A 20,237-nucleotide genomic window follows, 5' to 3' on the forward strand; every position below is an offset into this window, starting at 1 on the left:
AAAGCAAATAATTCTTTGGTACACGCAAAAATCTCAGATAAAATCCGAAAAACCGTGAACTGAGGGGTCTTGGGATGCTGGTCCAGTAATTATTCACCGCATTTCCTCAATTACACCGAAGAGTGTTTGGATAATTGCAAAATTGCTTCATTATTACAGCAGGTGCCGATAATAGTGGAGCATTAACCCGGTTGGTTATCCGTGGTGGCCTCTTCGGCTATACAAATATCCGTCCCTTTACTTAGTAATTCACGCCGGCCGGCAAAAAACCCATCCATCGTTCGAAAAATCCTTAGTTTTACAGCTCCGAAGCTTTTAGATCGTTAAAAAAACCTCTAAATAAAGTTGAGGTTGAGGTGCCAAATGTCGCGGTAAAAACAACAATACCTTCTTGGAAAAACTGGCAAAAGGCTAAAAATAATCAACTAACATAAATTGCATAAATTAAATAAAGGTTAGAAAATAATACTGCACCTCGTTTCTCATTACAGCTCACAGCTAACATGAATAATCGCCTGTCCGTTAATGGCCACTCGATTTACACTCGGAGTTATGGGCTGGTGCTGAACTCAGATGGTTATGGTTGCCTCCAATCTCGCCGACTCAGCTCCATTCGGTCTTATGGCTCTTAAAAGATAAAAACAAAACAAGAATTAACGGACACGAGGTGACCGGTTACCACCAAGGTAATTACGTCGGCGAGCACTCCGTTTTATAGCGAACTTCACGGACCAGACGACGACTCACTCGGATAATCTTTGATCTAAGGTATGTTTTCGGGTATTGCAATCTTGCAATACATTTTATTTCATATCTAGTAGAGTATCTATTTTAATCATCTAATTATTGTTTTTTTTTTAGGTTAGATCACGTGCGCAAGTTCTTCAATTTTTAGTTGATTATCTTTAGTGAAAGTACTTATTTCAGAGGGAGTTTTTGTCGTGGTAAGTTATGGAGGTTTTATGCACACAATACTAATTGAAAGCTTGATAACCAGGGTTTAATTGCAAATACCGAGGAACCGGTTGGATTTTTAGAGGTGATTTTTTTTTAAAATAGAGAAAATTATCTCTAGGTTCATAATTAAGAAATGATCTTGTATCTTGTGAACTATTGACATTTTTAAAGATATAAGCTCATTCTGATGTTACACTCATCGAGACCTTTCATTTAAGTACCCACATCAATTTTTCATATATTTTATATATTTATATATATGTATATATGAAAAATATATCAAAAATGCATGTGGGTACTCAAATGAAAGCTCTTGATGAGTGTAACATCAAGATGAGCTTATATATTTAAAATATATATTATATATATGTATATATGAAAAATATATCAAAAATGCATGTGGGTACTCAAATGAAAGCTCTTGATGAGTGTAACATCAGGATGAGCTTATATCTTTAAAAACGTCAATATTTAAGAAAGTACAGTGCAATTTAACAAAAGTCATTAAGGTAAAAGCCCCTAAATATTGACACCCTAAATTATTTTTAAATATATTTAATTATCTGTAATAAGAATAACTATCATATAAATTTTTATTAAATTCTAATTAATTAAAAAATTGAAAAAAATTACTGTCAGTTAATGTTAAATATTAATTATTAAAAAATAAAGTTAGCACCAGTTAAAACCAGCTTACGAGCGTCTATTTTCTTAACAACTTTGGTAAGAAAAGCATTTTTTTAAATGCTGTTTAAATTAATTTCTTCATCTAATTATATGATCTTTTTTTTTCTATTTAACAATAAGGTAAAAGCCCCAATAGATGATCATATACTGGTACATGGTCATCTATTGGGGCTTTTACCTTATATGAAAAATTAATAAAATTGAAAGTTTTAAAATAATGTTCAAGTTGAGGTAAAAGCCCCAATTATTGACATTTTATTACTTAAATTAACTTGCAATTAAAGTTGAATTACTTTTTGGTAATTAACCTAATTTATTTTTTATAAGCTCCTTTTTTTGTATTAAAATCTTTCAATTTTGCGCCCCGGGCCCATAACCTGTTGTAAAATTATTTCAACTGCTTTTAGCTCCTTAAATAATTATTCTATCGAAACAAGACCTTTTTTGTAGATTATTTAATTCTCTACAAATTTTGTTCCAAACTTTTTTTTTAAATTAAAATTTCAAGAGTTACAAGCTATTTTATTATTTTTGAAATAAGGTAAAAGCCCCAATTATTGACAAATTATTTTTAAATATATTTAATTATCTGTAATAAGAATAACTATCATATAAATTTTTATTAAATTCTAATTAATTAAAAAATTGAAAAAAATTACTGCCCGTTAATATTAAATATTAATTATTAAAAAATAAAGTTAGCACCAGTTAAAACCAGCTTACGAGCGTCTATTTTCTTAACAACTTTGGTTAGACAAGCAATTTTTTTAAGTGCCGAATTTATATTAATTTCTTCATCTAATTATATGATCTTTTTTTTTTTAATTAACAATATATGAAAAATTTATAAAATTGAATAATCGAAATTAATTGTATGCTTTATAATATTTAAATAATGGGTGTCAATAACTAGCTGATAATTTTTAAGTTGAATCTCATATTGACAGCCAGTCGACAGCGCTATCACGCCTTTTTTTTACTTTAACCTAAAAAATTAACTGTAAGAGTTTGAACTCTTCTGATTAAATAAATTATTTTTAAATTAATTTTTATATTTTTAATAGTAATTAATCATTTATGGAAATTATTATTAATAAACTTTAATAATATTGATTACTTAATAATAAGTTTCGATAAATAAGAATAAGCTGATGATTCTAGGCATACTTAGTATAGGTGTCAATAATTGGGGCTAAAGTATGTCAATAATTAGATCAATCAGTTTTTTAACCTGTCAATAATTGGTGTATCCGGATAATCTATTTAATTATTAAAAATTATCAAGTAAATATCAGTGATTATCATTTTAAAAAAAGAAATTGATTAGTAAAAACATTACTTGAGACATTACCACAAACAAAATTCAACGATATTGATATTTGATTGCTTAAAAAAAATCAAATCATAACTTTGGCTCTTATAGTGTCAATAATTAGGGCTTTTACCTTATTTAATAAAGCAAAATTTTATTTATTTATAGTCCACTACGGCAGTCACGTAGTGACTGCAAAGTTGCTCGTATTATATTAATTACATTTATTTATTTAAATTAATTAAAAAATCTTTTCTGCACTCGTGTGTCAGCACACACTCTTTGTTCGTTGCACCTCTACTTAATTATTTAATTATATTTTCAACAGATGGCGTTGTAGTTATTTTCTCAAGAGCATTTTAAATAAATATTTTTCCGTAGGAAAAATATTTTGATGAGTTTATTGTAAAGAGCGGAACAAAAAAAAAGTTTGAGGATCAGAATTTGGAAGAAATAAATAAAATAAATTCAGGATTTAAAAGTAAAAAAAAAAAAAGTTCCCCTTTTAAGATTCTAATTAAAACTGGGTAGTTTTTATTTTTTACAGTAAAATTCCATCTAAAGAAACTTGCACATGACAAGAGTGATATGACATGATGTATCTCATCCGAAACAATCGATCTCGGAATAAATACTTCTTACATACAATGTAATTGCTCGCAATGTCAAAAACGATTCCCCGGCGTCTTGAAACGAGCTGCAATTTTAATTCCTCAATCCTCAATCCAGATCCGTCCTTAAATAATTGGACAAACCCGGCGAATAATTACTCGATGATTTAAGGTCCTGACAAAAATATAATAAGCCCATACCGAATCCCAGAAATTAACCGCAAAAACAATCCCCTTTTTTTTTTTTTATTTTATCCAGGAGGTTATCCAGCCTCGGAATCAGGTTCGTCACATAATTTTACAAATAACCTTTTTGTCCACCGAGTTTAAACTTTTCATCGGCATTTAATTGATATCGTCCGTTTATATTTATCATTTAAAATAAAATAAATTAAATCCCAATAAAGATTTATTAAGTCCCCGTATTCGCTTCTTCTCATTGTCATTTGTCTTTTTAGACCTTAAAGAATTATGCTAAAAAATTTATATGTCAACCCACGCAAATTTACGATATTAAACTGATCCCAGTTCAGCTCCACGCCCAAAATCGGTAGTACATTTTATTTTTCTTTTGTTTTTAGTCCTCCATCAGCAAACACCTCACGTCCATAACCGAGAGATTCTCACTTATTGAATAATGGATTAATATAAATTAAGGAGTTATTTATTGTAGGTCATTTTGCTCCCTCACATGTCTACTTCGTAGTAAGAACATGAGTTTTCTTAATGAATCACTTTTTTTTTATAAAAATCACGATTTACTAAATGTTGCCTAGAAAACTTCAAAATTCCGTAAAAATTGAGTTTTTTGGAATTCAATGTTTTTTGTTAAGGTTCTCGTGGTCAAAAATAGACTTATTATAGCTTATTTTACTCCTTAAAATGTCTATTTTACGGTACAACCATTGATTTCAACGAAAAAAATTTCTTTCATCAAAAAAATCCCAAAAAACAAAAGTTACTTTCAAAGAATTTGAAATTTCATTAAAATCGGCGTTTTCAAATTTTTAGTATTTTTTTTTAAATTGTTCCGGTGGTCAAAAATCAACTTATGATAGGTCATTTTACTTGTTGAAGTGTCTACTTTAAGGTACAACCATTGATTTTAATCAAAAAAATTTTACTCATCAAAAAAATCCCAAAAAACAAAAGTAACTTTTGAAGAATTGCAAATTTAATCAAAAATGAGGATTTCAGATTTTCAATTCTTCCCGTGATCAAAAATAACTTTATTATACCTCATTTTACTCGTAAAAGTGTCTACTTTAAAGTACAACCATTTATTTTAATTAAAAAAATTTATTTCATCAAAAAAATCCCAAAAAACTAATGAAAGTCTTAAAGAATTCAAAATTTCATCGAAAATGAGGAGTTCAAATTTTAAATATTTTTTTTCAAATTGTTCCAGTGGTCCAAAATCAACTTTTAATAGGTGATTTTACTTGTTAAAGTATTTAGTTTAAGGTATAACCATTGATTTTGATCAAAAAAATTTTTTTCCAAAAAAAAATCCTAAAAAACGAGAGCTATTAAAAGAAAAAGTAATATTTGGCCTCATTTATGTCACGGGGAGCATATTATTATATTTATCTTGAGTGTTCTTGATCGGCAAACACCTCACGTCCATAACCGAGAGGTTCCGTCATCTTGAATAATGTATTAAATCAATTAAAACTCTAAAAAATTATTTGCTGGTTATTTACCCATTAGTTACCGATAACAAATGTTGAATTATAAATTTTTAATTACGGGGATTTTTTAGGAAAAAAAAAAACCCCGATAGGAAAAAGAGATCGGTGGCCTCGAATTATTTTTTTAGCTGTAAATGGTGCTTCGGGACCAGCTGCCTGAGGCATGGACGAGCAGATCGAGTTATGCTGCTACTGGATGCTGGTTCACGAACTAACAAGAGCAATGCAAGAGGATCGCGACGGCCCAGGGGCACCAGACACCGGTAAATTGGCCCGACATGTTTCCAGTTCTGACGTAAAACCAGTCACTGGAATTTGACACGCGGATATATATGTTATACAGACGGAGGATGGATCCGTATTTTATACAATACACGATTCAGAATCGGTAACTAACCCAAAATTCTTAAAAATAACTCGGATAATAATCTCCGGGTAAGTGACTCTGGGAATTACACTCAACAAATTATTTATTTCAAGGGACAAGAGATTTATCGGCAGGAGCCGGCCAAATGACATTGGGACATCTGGTAGGGGAAATCTCGCTCGAGAGGCTGTCGCGTGCAAACAACCCAGATAATATCTCTTAAGATTTTAAGAGTGACCTATTTTATTAAGGACCTGGGTTTTTTTTTCTTGATTTTGGAGCGTCGATTATTTTGGAAGTTTCTTTTGTTTTTTGGGATTTTTTTTGGGAAATAATTTTTTTTCATTAAAATCAATAAATTTACCTTAAAGCAGACACTTTAACAAATAAAATGACCTATTAAAAGTTTATTTTGGACCACCGAAACAATTTGAAAAAAATATTTAAAATTTGAAAATGCCAATTTCAATAAAATTTTGAATTCTTTGAAAGTAACTTCTGTTTTTTGGGATTTTTTTGATGAAGGAAATTTTTTTCATCAAAATCAATGGTTGTACCTTAAAGTAGACACTTTAACGAGTAAAATGAGCTATAATAAATTTATTTTTGATCACGGGAACAATTAAAAAAAAAAATATTGACTTCAGAAATCATCATTTTTGATGAAATTTGGAATTCTTCGAAAGTTGCTTTTGTTTTTTGGGATTTTTTTGATGAAAACATTTTTTTTTTGTCAAAATCAATTAATGTACCTTAAAGTAGATACTTTAACAAATAAAATGATTTATTATAAGTTTATTTTTGACTACCGGAACAATTTGAAAAACAAGTTTGAAAATTTTATATTCTGAATTTTGATGAAATTTTGAATTTTTTGAAAGTTACTTTTGTTTTTCGGGATTTTTTTGATGAAAAAAATTTTTTTAATTAAAATCAATGGATGTACCTTAAAGTAGACACTTTAACGAATAAAATGAGCTATCATAAGTATATTTTTGACTACCGGAACAATTCGAAAAAAAATTTGAAAATTTGATATCCTGAATTTTGATAAAATTTGGAATTCTTTTAAAGTTAGTTTAGTTTTTTGGGATTTTTTTGATGAAGAAAATTTTTTTCTTCAAAATCAATAAATGCAGCTTAAAGTAAATATTCTACCGAGTAAAATGAGCTATCATAAGTTGACTTTTGACTACCAGAACAATTAAAAAAAAATATTAAAAATTTGAAATCCTAATTTTTGATGAAATTTTAATTTTTTCAAATGTAACATTTGTTTTTTGGGATTTTTTTTATGAAAAAAATTTTTTTCATTAAAATTAATAGTTGTACCTCAAAGCAGACACTTTAACGAATAAAATGCATACAAATTCAATCTCCCGCCGACTTTCTCACGCAGTTTAAATACCAAGAACCCCCGCGCGAAATTTAGCAGCAAAATAGAGAATGGGTTGATAATCTAAAATCATCTTGATTAAATTATTCTCGGTCGAGGAAATAATGTCTTATTGTAGTTGGAACGCGAATAGAGCGATATGAATACTTGGAGTTGGAGTGTGTTATCTGTTGGTACCAGCAGCAACTGGTAATCCCCTAGTAATCCTGAGAAAGAGGCGAGATCGCGTGTCACTTTACACACAATGATACACACCAGAATTACACCGACTGTTATATATATTTATACAATTATTATCACGTTGATTCGAGTGCTCTCGACTCCTGCTACATAATAGTACACCATGTTAAAAGTGTTTCTTTAAATCATTAAACCACGGTTTATATTATTCGACAAACACATAAAAGGCTAACGTTGAAATTAGATTTAAGATAGCTCGGTGTGTGTTCAATTCTATTTATATTTATATATAAATAAATGTAAATATAAATAGGAGTATAATAGAGAGCAGCACACCCCGATGATCACCCGTTTACTCGTTTATTGGCTCGCGTGAAGGGAACGTCCACCCTTACCCTAACCAAGTGTCAGTGGGGTGTCTCGGGGGATTTACTTGTCGACAAACGAATAAACGGACAACCTAACCACTGATGCGTGTCTTTTAGCCGCTCCATATCTTTTCTGTTTTACACGTTTATATTTATAGTCCCAGTATTTTTTGTCACTGTGTTTTGTAATGAGTTCCCTTTTTACTAGGAAGAAAAAAGCTAACTAAAGAGTACACAATAATTTTGACTTTAAAGAGTGATTTTTAAAATAATTTTTTTATTGTAAAAAAACGTGGGTGCTTTTTTAAGATATTTTTATGACTCTATTGTTTTTAAATTGTAAAAGATCCCTCTAAAATTTTTTTTAGAAAAATCAATCAATAAAGTTTTCTTGAGTTTATTTGATTTTTTAGGACTTTTTTAATGAAAAAAATTTTTTTCATAAAAATCAATTAATGTTCCTTAAAGTAGACATTTCAACAAATAAAATGAGCTATAACAAATTGAATTTTGATATCTGGAAGTTGGATAAATGAAAAATTGAAAATTTGAAAAATTGATTTTTGCCTATTATGGCAGTTTTCTGAAGTTTCTTGGATTTTTTGGGATTTCTTCGATGAAAAAAAATTTTTTTTTTTAAATCAATTAATGTTTCTTAAAGTAGACATTTCAACAAATAAAATGAGCTATAATAAGTTGAATTTCAATTTCTGGAAGTTAGATAAATTAAAAGTTGAAAATTTAAAAAATTGATTTTTGTCTATTATCGCAGTTTTATCAAATTTCGTTGATTTTTTAGGATTTTTTCTATGAAAAAAATTTTTTTTAAAAAAATCAATTAATGTATCTTAAAGTAGACATTTCAACAAATAAAATGAGCTATAACAAATTGAATTTTGATATCTGGAAGTTAGCAAAATTAAAAGTTGAAAATTAAAAAAATTGATTTTTGCCTATAATCGCAGTTTTTTTAACTTTCTTTGAATTTTTAGGATTTTTTCGGTGAAAAAAATTTTTTTTAGAAAAATCAATGTACCTTAAAGTAAACATTTCAACAAATAAAATGAGCTATAACAAGTTGAATTTTGATATCGGGAAGTTAAAAAAATTAAAAGTTGAAAATAATATAACTAAATTTTTGCCTATTATGGCAGTTTTCTCAAGTTTCTTTCATTTTTTAGGATTTTTTCTATGAAATAAATTTTTTTTATAAAAATCAATGAACATACCTTAAAGTAGGCATTTAAACAAACAAAATGAGCTATAACAAGTTGATTTTGAATACCGAGAAATCTAAAAAAATCCAAGTTTAAACTACAGATTGATAAAAGCGTGTTGAAATTAAATTTTTTAAAAGTGCCCTAGATTTTATTAGATCATTTTAATTTTTTTTGGTTAAAATAAATGATTTTACCTCAAAGCACACATTCCATAAAACAAAATGGCCTTTAATAACTTTATTTTCATCGTTGGCAAACCCAAAAAATGAAGATTCGCCAATCTGATTGTATTGAAGGGTCCAATTTTTATGCATAAGCCTTTAATTTGGAATAAAACCAACGAAAAGTGTTATAAAAAGTATCTATAAAAAGTAATAGCCCTTTCACACCTTCTGTCTACAGAAAATAGCAAACAAACTTGTAGAAAACCTCTAATTACCGATAATGTATTCGAGATATTTGCACGTGCATCTGCCGGTCTTAAAATCATTCGAGTTTCTAAGCAACGAAAATAACAAAAAAGAACGTCAAATAAAATGCCGTTTATCGAAATCGCGGGATAAATTGCTCGCGAACCCCAATCAGGTTGGGCTAATCGCTGGCTAGGCTATTCGCCGATAAAATCGTGTGTTTTTTCGGGAAAAATGACAAAAATTATTGTCCGAACAAAATTATACACATTAAGCGAAAACGGTCGACCCTGGACCCAGATAATGGTAAATTATTGGAATTTAGAATTGGAACCTATTATATTGCGATGGATAATTTACGTAACCGATTTGCGTGTCTAGTTCTCCAAATGAAGAATCGTCCTCGCGGACTCTAGTTTAATCGTGGGGGCGCACGTCATGCGTAAACGTTTTAGCTTTTGAGACGCTGACTTTTAGGTTTTTGCGGCCCTTGCACGAACAATCATTAGTTCATTAGTTCATTAGCGAAAAGATTTCGAGCGAAGGACATACCGTAACAAAATTACCTGCTGTGGTTGCGTTACTCCTCAGGATTTCAGCCCGAACGATTCCATCACGAACCTTCACGAGGAATTCGTTGTTGTCGAGGATTTGCCAGCGAAATTGTACGAAATTACATGGACCCAAAAGCCGAGACATTGGCACACGCTTGTTACTTATATCATTTAGAAAATATCAAAAAAACTACTGGGATTCATGAAAACTTTTAAATTCAGTCTTGCGAATTTTTATCATTTTTTTTTTAATTATTCCCGTTGGTGAATATACTTTTGTTATAGCTCATTTTACTCGTTAAAGTGTCTTCTTTAAGGTGCAACCATTGATTTTAATGTAAAAAATTTTTTTCCTACAAAAAATCCTAAAAAAAGAAAGAAAAAAAAATGAATTTTTGCGTAATATCGCAGTTTTTGTAACTTTTTTTGGTTTTTTAGGATTTTTTTAATGAATTAAATTTTTTTTAGAAAAATCAATTAATGTACCTCAAGGTAGACATTTTAACGAACAAAATGAGCTATAATAAAGTTAATTTTGATATCCAGAAGTTAGAAAAATAAAAAGTTGAAAATTAGAAAAATTGATTTTTGCCTATTGTCGTAATTTTTCTCAAGTTTTTTTGATTTTTTGGGATTTTTTCAATAAAATAAATTTTTTTTAGAAAAATCAATTAATACATCTTAAATAAACATTTTAACGAACAAAATGAGCTATAATAAACTTAATTTTGATATCCGGAAGTTAGATAAATAAAAAGTTGAAAATTAGAAAAATTGATTTTTGCCTATTATCGCAGTTTTTTTGATTTTTTAAGATTTTTTCAATGAATAAAATTTTTTTTATAAAAATCAATAAATGTTCCTTAAAGTAGACATTTTAACGAACAAAATGACCTATAACAAGTTAAATTTTAATACTGAGAAATCTAAAAAAATCCAAGTTCTAAAATGAAAATCTCAATTTTAGCACAAAATCGCAATTTTCTCAAGTTTCTTCCATTAAAAAAATTTTTTTCATCAAAATCAATAGCTGTATCTTACAGTAGATACTCTTTCCGACAAAATGATACATAAAGTCATACCATTGATCCATATTTTTCCCAAAAAGATCCCAAAAAACAAAAGTATCTTTCCGATAAAAGCGACTTTTCATAATCTAATAAAGCTTTGTGAACTAACCTGTAAGTTATGAAGGACTTAGCCAAGAAATCTTCAAAAATTACACAGTAAATCCTGCATCGAAGAGCCGAGACATCGGCCTACTCTTGTACTGATAGAAGAATTTATTTATATTAAATAAGATTTGTTAATAGTTAACAAATCATTTATTAGAGACCATTTTTTAGTATTAAATAAATATTTCTTAGTATTTAAAATGATTTGTTTGTATTTAATAAATCTGATATTCATTTATTGAATATTAATAAATCTTTCTAAATAATAAGAAATATTTGTTAAGGACTAACAAATGGCTTCTAATAAATGATTTGTTAAATATTAACAAATCTTTTTAACTATAAACAAATCCTTCTATCAGTGTGTAATTTGGAATGTTAGCCGCCGTAACTTCAGTAGACTTGGGAAGTAACATTTGATGTATGAAATAATGCGTCGCCGTGAGCTGATATCATTTAAAATTCATGATGTGCGTCTAACCCATTACAACAATGTGGCAAAAAAGGGCCCCAAGGCCGAAGGATTCTACTGGATGAATCTGCAAGCACAGAATAAAGCGGTTAGTTGTTGTTTTACTCTGGACATTAGCTTACGGGTGGCTGATAATGGGTTAGAAAACGGTTAGGCAGATGCGACAGCAAATTACGTCGTGTGCCCGCCACGCGACACTCAAACTTTACTTTCTCGTGGATCGTCCTCGACTCTAATATCATATCAGACTGTTATTAACGATCAACCTCGTGGCTATTAAGGACATTAGCTGATCAAGGATTACAGGGAACATGCTCGAGCCCGAGGAGCTCGCAGTTCCAATGCAAGAGGTTACGATCCAGTAATAAAAAGGTTTATTGGTTTTTTACTGATTTACGATTAATATTTTGGTCAAGTAAACGGCGAGGCTATTACAGGCCTATTTCGTCCTAATTATCTTTCCTGAGTTTTAGAAAATTATTGCTGTATATTTTTTATTGAGGTAATTGGGTAAGCTAAAGGGTTATGCAAAATATTTTTTTCCCGTGAGTTTTTTGGGATTTTTTTTGGGAATAAAATTTTTTTGAAGGGAATTAACTGGGTGTACTTCAAAGAAGGCGACTTAATGGACAAAATGACTTACAGCAGATTGAATTTTGATATCATGAAGTTTAAAAATTAAACGTAGAAAATTGAAGTTAATTTTGGCCTATTACAGCAGTTTTTTTTAACTTTCTTTGAATTTTTAGGATTTTTTCAATGAAATAAGTTTTTTTTAGAAAAATCAATTAATGTTCCTTAAAGAAGATATTTCTACGAATAAAATAAGCTATTATAAGTTGTATTTTGATATCGGGAAGTTAGAAAAATTAAAAGTTGAAAATTAAAAAAATTAATTTTTGCCTATTATCGCAGTTTTTTAAGCTTTTCTTGGAACTTTTAGGATTTTTTCAATGAAATGATTTTTTTTTTAAATTCAATGAACGGACCTTAAAGTAGACATTCCAAGGGATTAAATGAGCTATAATAAATTAAATATCAATATCTGAAAGTTAGATAAATAAAAAGTTGAAAATTAAAATAATTGATTTTTGCCTATTATGGAAGTTTTTTTAAACTTTTTTTAATTTTTTAGGATTTTTTCCATGAAAAAAATTTTTTTTAGAAAAATCAATTAATGTAACTCAAAGTAAACATTTCAACGAACAAAATAAACTATAACAAATTGAATTTCCACATCTGGAAAGTGAAAAAAAATAAGATCAAAACTTAAAAAACTTAATTTTGGCAGAATATCGCAATTTTATTGAATTATTTTAATTTTATTGGATTTTTTCAATGAAATAAATTTTTTTTAGTAAAATCAATTAATGTACCTTAAAGTAGACATTTTGAAGAACAAAATGAGCTATCATAAATTGAATTTTGATATCGGGAAGTTCAAAAAATTAAAAGTTAAAAATAAGATAGCTTAATTTTAGCCTATTATGGCAGTTTTTTAAACTTTTTTTGATTTTTTAGGATTTTTTCCATAAAGTAAATTTTTTTTAGAAAAATCAATTTATGTTCCTCAAAGTAGACATTCTGACTATTAAAATGAGCTATAATAAATTGAATTTCGATATCCAGAAGTTAAAAAAATAAAAAGTTGAAAATTAGAAAAATTGATTTTTGCCTGTTTTGCTATTTTTTGTAACTTTCTTTGATTTTTTAGGATTTTTTCAGTGAAAAAAATTTTTTTTATAAAAATCAATGAATGTACCTTAAAGAAGACATTTCAACCAACAAAATGAGCTATAGCAAGTTGAATTTTAATACAGGAAAATCTAAAAAAATCCAAATTTAAAAATAAAAATTTTACCAAAAATTTGTTTTTCAACATTACGTAATTCTAGCACTATGTAAAATAATAAAATAAACTAAAAACCCTCACCAATAAAAGCGTTTATCTCCGAAGGATCTCCAACCATAATTCCAGTCCTCAAAAACTCATCTATGATTACACACCACTAATAGTCACTGAAAGCCGTCTATTAAATTGAGCAACTCCCTGACTCGTAATTTCGCCACGTCACCCATTTTCCCAACATCAAACTTCCGTTCCATCCTACATAATAGTGACAACCGAAAACGGAAAACCCGGCACCTGCAGTATCAGCGATCTCTGTTCGGCACGTACCGATAAAGACAATACTAATCACGATTACCTTTAGAGTGTTAAGAACAGGTAATTTGTCCCTATATTCTTTGTCCATCCTCTTTTTTTTAGTCTTCCTGGTAGCCTGAGTTGCACCTGCAAACAGCTTGGAGGCTCTTGCAAATAGTTTCACCAGCGATCTTCGGCCTAATCCCAAAATCTCGAAGAAAAGAAAGGCGCGTGCCTTCTATCGGGGTTCGTGACTTCTTTTTCAATATTATTATTACCCAACCAACTTCTTTCTTATTATTCTTAGCAAGCAAGTACTTGTCGACCGTTTGAAAATATCTTCGCCTTATCTTCTCCAAAATCTCGATCTTCTAACCGCAATTGTCCAACAAAAACTAAAGAATAAAAAAAAAGAAAAAATAATCCGATTTTTTAATTCATAAGCAATCAATGCGGTGTACGCGTTTGTTGTATTATTTGTTAAAGATAATGATTACCAAGTTCCGCACTCATGTAATCTGAGGTGAAGGTAATACACGTTCTCTGATATATGACAAGGTGTCGCGATTATGTTCATGTTCGATTCAATGTAGGCACTCTGCTCGGTTAAGTATACTGCCGACGACGGGCTTGTAGTATCCGATCCGATACCCAATTATCGACTACACGTCCTCCTGGCTGCATACTATGTCCTTATGTGTTTTTCAATTAACTAATTAACTTTTTTACGAGTTTAGTTTTCCGATTAATTGAGTGAGAAGTTCTTTAGAAGCGACTCTGGAAAAAAAGATTGAAAGTTTTGCTTGGAATATGGATGATTTTGAAGGGAGAGAAGGTTTTTTAGGATTTTTTTGGGGAAAAAAAATTTTTTAAGATAAATCTATAGTAGGATGTTAAAGTAGACATTTCAACGAATAAAATGAAATATAATAAAAGTATTTTTGGTTACGGCAACCCTCAAAAGATCAATATTGAATTCTAAAAACATCATTTTTGCAAAAATATCTTATTTTCTAAAGTAACTTTAGTTTTTTGGGATTTTTTTGGGGAAAAAAATTTTTTTGATGCGAATCAATTAATGTAACTTGAAGAAGATATTTTAACAAATGAAATGAGCTATAATAAAAGTATTTTCGACCACGGGAACAGTTTGAAAAAAATTGTTGAATTTTAAAAACATAATTTTTATTGAAATTTGGAAATTTTTAGATGTAGCTTTTGTTTTTTAGGATTTTTTTAAGAAAAAATTTTTTTTGAAATAAATCAATGAAAGGGCCTTAAAGGTGACATTTTAAGGAATAAAATGAGCTATAAAAAAAAGTATTTTGAACCACGGGAACTGGTCGAAAATAATTATTCAACTTTAAGAACATTAAAGAAATCGAAAGTATTCAGTCGCTGAAATTCATAACAAAAAATAAATTGATTATGTAACCCAATCAAAAAAAAGAAGCGACAGTACACATGAGACAGCTCCGGAAGCACTTAGCAGTTAATTTAAGGTGGTTATGAAAACATAATTAATTTATCAGCTTCAGCAAAAAACGCAATAATATTCAAAATAAAATAATCAGTTAACTCGAATTCACTTTCACATGCTCAATAAAAGCATCCACTCCTATCCGTTTCACTCTCGATGCCCGGCTTTCCATTAATATAATATATCCTCCGCGATTTATATCACCTCGTCAATATTTCCGGATATCGGCGGCTGATTTTCCTCGATCATAATCATAATTCACAAACTCGACGTTCAAATAAGTAAACTCATTCATTCATTGAGCTCCTGAAAATAAGTACAATAAAACAAGCAACGTAAACGGCTTGTTTTTTACAACTCAACTTACATTACAAGTAAGAGGTACCGTATTCCGAGATAGATATATTATATTATATTGCACTTACTCATACCTGTATAGAAACCTTTGGATTCACGGCTCGGCGACTCGCGCTCAGCACGCAATGTAAAAGTTTCCAATTACACCGGCACGCATATTCCGATCCGCGATTTTCAGTTTTAAATACCTTCAATCCACACCCAATTAAATGATATAATTACTGTCGTCCTTTTTTGTAAATAAAACAATAATAATTAAAATACGCATTTTTTTTCCGAATTTTTATTTCGTCTCACTGTTGGCAATTTTACGTGGATATGACGCCTGGGACGGCGGATAGTGCTAAGATTAATCACTCAAAAGTGCCGCTATCTAGATCCACAAAAATGGCCTGCTCACATGCAACATAAACGGTATCACGTAGCCATCAATATGACTATTCCGCAGTTGAGAGTTGGTGCGTTTAAACGATTGATCTAGAAGTATTCTTGCGCGCTGATTTTTTTGAGCTGAGGCAAGTTACTGAGAGTGAATGTTAATTTTTTATAGATCATTTTGTTCGTTAAGAAGTCAACTTTAAGATACAACCATTGATTTTTCTAAAAAAAATTTTTTTCATTGAAAAAATCATAAAAAATAAAGAAAACTCAAGAAAAATACGATTTTTTGTCCAAATTGAGTTTTCTAATTTTGATTCTTTTATTTTTCTACTTTCTAGACGTCAAAATGTGACTTATTATAGGTCATTTTGTTCGCTAAGAAGTCTTCTTTAAGGTGCAGCAATTAATTTTACTCCCAAAAATTTTAATCATCCAAAAAATCCTATAAAATCAAAAAAACTCAAGAAAAATGCGATTTTTTGTCAAAATTGAGTTTTCTAATTTTCATTAATTTATTTTTCTACTTTCCGGACGTCAAAATATGACTTTTTATAGGTCATTTTGTTTGCAAAGAAGTTTACTTTAGGGTACAACCATTGATTTTTCTAAAAAAAATTTTATTCATCGAAAAAATCCTAAAAATTGAAAAAAACTCACGAAAACTACGATATTGTGCAAAAATTAAATTTCCTAATTTTCAATCTTTTATTTTTCTACTTTTTGGAAATCAAAACTCAACTTGTTATACTTTATTTTGTTGGTTGAAATGTCTTCTTTAAGATACAACCATTAATTTATCTAAAAAAAATTTAAAACACAAAAAAAATCCCAAAAAAGAAAAGTAAACCTTCGAAAATTAGCAAATTTTTTTAGTGAAGTAATGAATTAATTAAAATATACTGACTTACGTGTCTGACTGTTTTTTTTAGTTAAAGAATAAAGTTCCCAGCTGATGATAGTGTTTGGGTTTGAAAAAGGAGGAAGAAAAAAATGATTAATGTCTCAGTTATGCAGTGTAGAGCGTCGGTACATAGAACTTGTAAAAGTAGCTCTCACCTGAACCATCCAAGCATCGGCAACTAAATCCTCGATTAACGTGTGTGTAGTTCATAGAGTAGTATAATAGAGGATACATCTATGGTTAATCTATTACGACAGGGCCATTATTTCCACGGTACACAATATTTCCGGGGCTCGCCAGCAACACCGGGCTAAAGTTTTGTCTCGAGTCAATTAATTTTTTTAAAATTTATTCATGGGCTTGATTGCCAATTTTTAAACTGGTTATACTAGATTTACTAATTTTACCGTGACTTTCGATTATTTTTTATACACCATTTGTCATGACTAATTATACAATATCCATACTCTAATCATTATCTTTTTTTTTAGGTAATTTAATTATTTACTTTTATAGTTATGGGATATAAAAAATTCTTACGCCCCATTATATTTTTATTTTTTTATCATTAAAATTTATTAATAAAAAATTAAATTAAAAATTCAGTTTTCGTGATTTTTTGCAGTTACTTTTGTTTTTTGGGATTTTTTTTATGTTTTAAATTTTTTTCAGAAAAATCAATGAATGTCCCTTAAAGGAGACATTTTAACGAATAAAATGAGCTATAATAAGTTGAATTTTTACGACTGGAAAGTAGAAAAATTAGAAAACTTAATTTTTGCAAAATATGGTAGTTTCCTGGAGTTTTTTTGATTTTTTAGGATTTTTTCAATGAATAAAATTTTTTTTAGAAAAATCAATGGTTGTATCTTAAACTAGACATTTTAACGAATAAAATCATCTATAATAAATTGAGTTTCAACATCGAGAAAGTGAAAAAAAATAAGATTAAAACTTAAGAAATTTAATTTTGGCAAAATATCGCAATTTTTTTTAGTTTTTTTTATTTTTTAGGATTTTTTCGATGAATAAAATTTTTCGAGAAAAATCAATGATTGTACCTTAAACTAGACATTTTAACAAACAAAATGACCTATAACAAATTGAATTTTCATATCGAGAAAGTGAAAAAAAATAAGACCAAAACTTAAAAAACTCTATTTTGGCAGAATATCGCAATTATCTTGGATGTTTTGATTTTTTTGAATTTTTTCAATGTAAAAAATTTTTGGGAGAAAAATCAATGATTGTACCTTAAAGAAGACTTTTTTACGAACGAAATGACCTATAATAAGTCAAATTTCGACTCCCGGAAAGTAGAAAAATAAAAGAATGAAAATTAGAAATCTCAATTTCGACATAAAATCGTATTTTTCTTAAGTTTTCGTGATTTTTTATGATTTTTTCAATAAAAAAAAATTTTTTTTTTAAAATCAATGGTTGTATCTTAAAGTAGACATTCCAACGAACAAAACAACCTTATACAACCTAAATTTTCCCCTATAAAACTGGCAATAATTTCTTAACCAAAAAATTTCCTGAAATTACGCCACTAATCTCCCTCTCTAACCCAAACTTTACATCATTGTCACATTACCCCGTCACTAATTATCACTATTAAAAATTTTCCCACAAGCAACACTTCCATAAAAATTTCTAATCCAACTTTCGTTATTCCGCCATACTCAAACCACCCAATTAAACAACTAAATAAACAAACAACCAACAATCAAACTCAAAATGACATTGCCCATTTGCTCCAATTATTCTCATTGCGAAATCTACATATCTATCTCTCGAATCCAAACAAAAATGAAAAGCAAACTCATACTCGGTACTTACCCATACTACTCAGTAGAACCGTCCAGGGAAAGTGCTAGCCGGCGTATATAAACCAGCGCCTACAAAAGGAAGCGGTTCAGTCGTGGTTAAGCGCCACGGTAGCACACAGCCGCAAAATGAAGGTAAGTTTCTGAAACAAATCAATAATTACATTAGTACACCTTTAATCCACAATTAATAACCTAAAAAATTATTTAGGTCCTCATCTTAGTGGCCATTTTGGCCGTGGCATTAGCCGAAGATAAAAAAGCCGAAGATTCCCCAACGTCAGATTCACAAGACGCCCAGGTGGAAAAAAAGACGGAAAAGCGCGGCCTCCATAGCAGTTACGGAGATTTGGGAAGTTACGGCGGCAGCTGGGATCATCCGCACGAGGAACACGTTAAAACTATCACCGTAGAGAAGAAAATTCCGGTTCCGTACGAAGTTACCAAGCACGTTCCGTACGTAGTGGAGAAACACGTTCCGTACGAAGTCAAAGTCAACGTTCCGCAGCCCTACACCGTAGAGAAGCACGTTCCGTACCCGGTTAAGGTCTTCGTAAAGGTTCCGGTCCACGTTCCGCAGCCGTACACTGTCGAGAAAAAAATTCCGTACGAAGTTAAGGTTCCAGTGGACAAGCCGTACGAAGTAAAGGTCTACGTTCCGCAGCCTTACACCGTAGAAAAACACGTTCCGGTGCACGTAAAGGTTCCTGTTCCGCAGCCTTACACCGTGGAAAAACACGTTCCGTACCCGGTTAAGGTTAAAGTGCCAGTTCCTGCGCCGTACACCGTTGAGAAACATGTTCCGTACGAAGTTAAGGTTCCTGTGGATCGGCCCTACCCGGTTCATGTTCCCAAACCTTACCCAGTGACTGTCGAGAAGCCCTACCCGGTTCCTGTGGACAAACCGGTGCCTTATGAAGTCAAGGTTCCTGTGGACAAGCCCTACCCAGTTCATGTTGAGAAACATGTTCCGTATCCGGTCAAGGTTCCTGTTCCGCAGCCGTATACTGTTCACAAACCTTATCCGGTGCATGTGGAGAAACCCGTTCCGTATCCCGTCAAGGTTCCGGTAGATAAGCCTTACTTTATTGAGAAGAAAGTTCCCGTTCCGGTGGAAAAGGAGGTTCCGTATCCCGTCAAGGTTCCTGTTCCGTATCCTGTGCATGTTCATCATGAGCACCACACTGTTCATGAACACGAACACCAACATCATGAAGAGGAACACCATCATGAAGGCGGCTTTGAACCTTCTTCTGGGTATGGACAAGATGGCGGCCATGAGAGCTATGGTGGGCATGAAAGTCATGGGTATGGAGGTTATCACTGAAATTAGGGCAATTTATTTTTAAGTAATTTTAATGAGATAGTTTATGAAATTAATGGTTATTAATTTTGTTTGTGATTTAAGGAAACTCGAGGTTAAGTGTAAATTTATATTGTTCGAGTTTGGTACCTGAGGATATATTTTTGTATTAATAAAGAGATTTTTATTTCAAGTATATTGATCATTTTTTTTTTTTTTTTTTAGATTCAGGGTGATTTAATTAATAAACGTTCTTAATTTCAGAGGTTAATTTTTAGGAGTTTAATTTTAATTGACGAAATTCTGTTAAAATTGGTGAAGAATCAGCTGTTTGTCCCGAGGCGACCATTTTGGTTGTATAAAGTTGCAGGTAGCGCTATAGTCACTTTTAAAATTTTTTAATGTACAAAAAGCTTCAAGCTGAAGTTTTTGTATTAAAA

General features: G+C 30.3%; 1 protein-coding gene and 1 long non-coding RNA gene across 2 annotated transcripts; one reads left to right on the forward strand and one right to left on the reverse strand.

The window, feature by feature from the left end:
• Nucleotides 1-11,230: 11,230 nt before the first annotated feature.
• On the reverse strand, nt 11,231-18,586 carry LOC123266901. Its single transcript, XR_006509894.1, has 4 exons — nt 18,508-18,586; nt 14,044-14,323; nt 13,328-13,941; nt 11,231-11,467 (listed from the first exon to the last, which is right to left on the reverse strand). It is a non-coding gene; the product is annotated as an uncharacterized LOC123266901 (long non-coding RNA).
• Nucleotides 18,526-19,990, forward strand: LOC123266883 (proline-rich protein 4). Its single transcript, XM_044731330.1, has 2 exons — nt 18,526-18,629; nt 18,706-19,990. Exons 1-2 carry the CDS (start codon nt 18,624-18,626, stop codon nt 19,819-19,821), a joined length of 1,122 nt encoding a protein of 373 aa, XP_044587265.1. The 5' UTR covers nt 18,526-18,623; the 3' UTR covers nt 19,822-19,990.
• The last annotated feature ends 247 nt before the right edge of the window (nt 19,991-20,237 follow it).

Source organism: Cotesia glomerata, linkage group LG6, assembly GCF_020080835.1.
Source record: "Cotesia glomerata isolate CgM1 linkage group LG6, MPM_Cglom_v2.3, whole genome shotgun sequence".
In the NCBI taxonomy this organism is placed as follows: Eukaryota; Metazoa; Arthropoda; class Insecta; order Hymenoptera; family Braconidae; genus Cotesia; species Cotesia glomerata.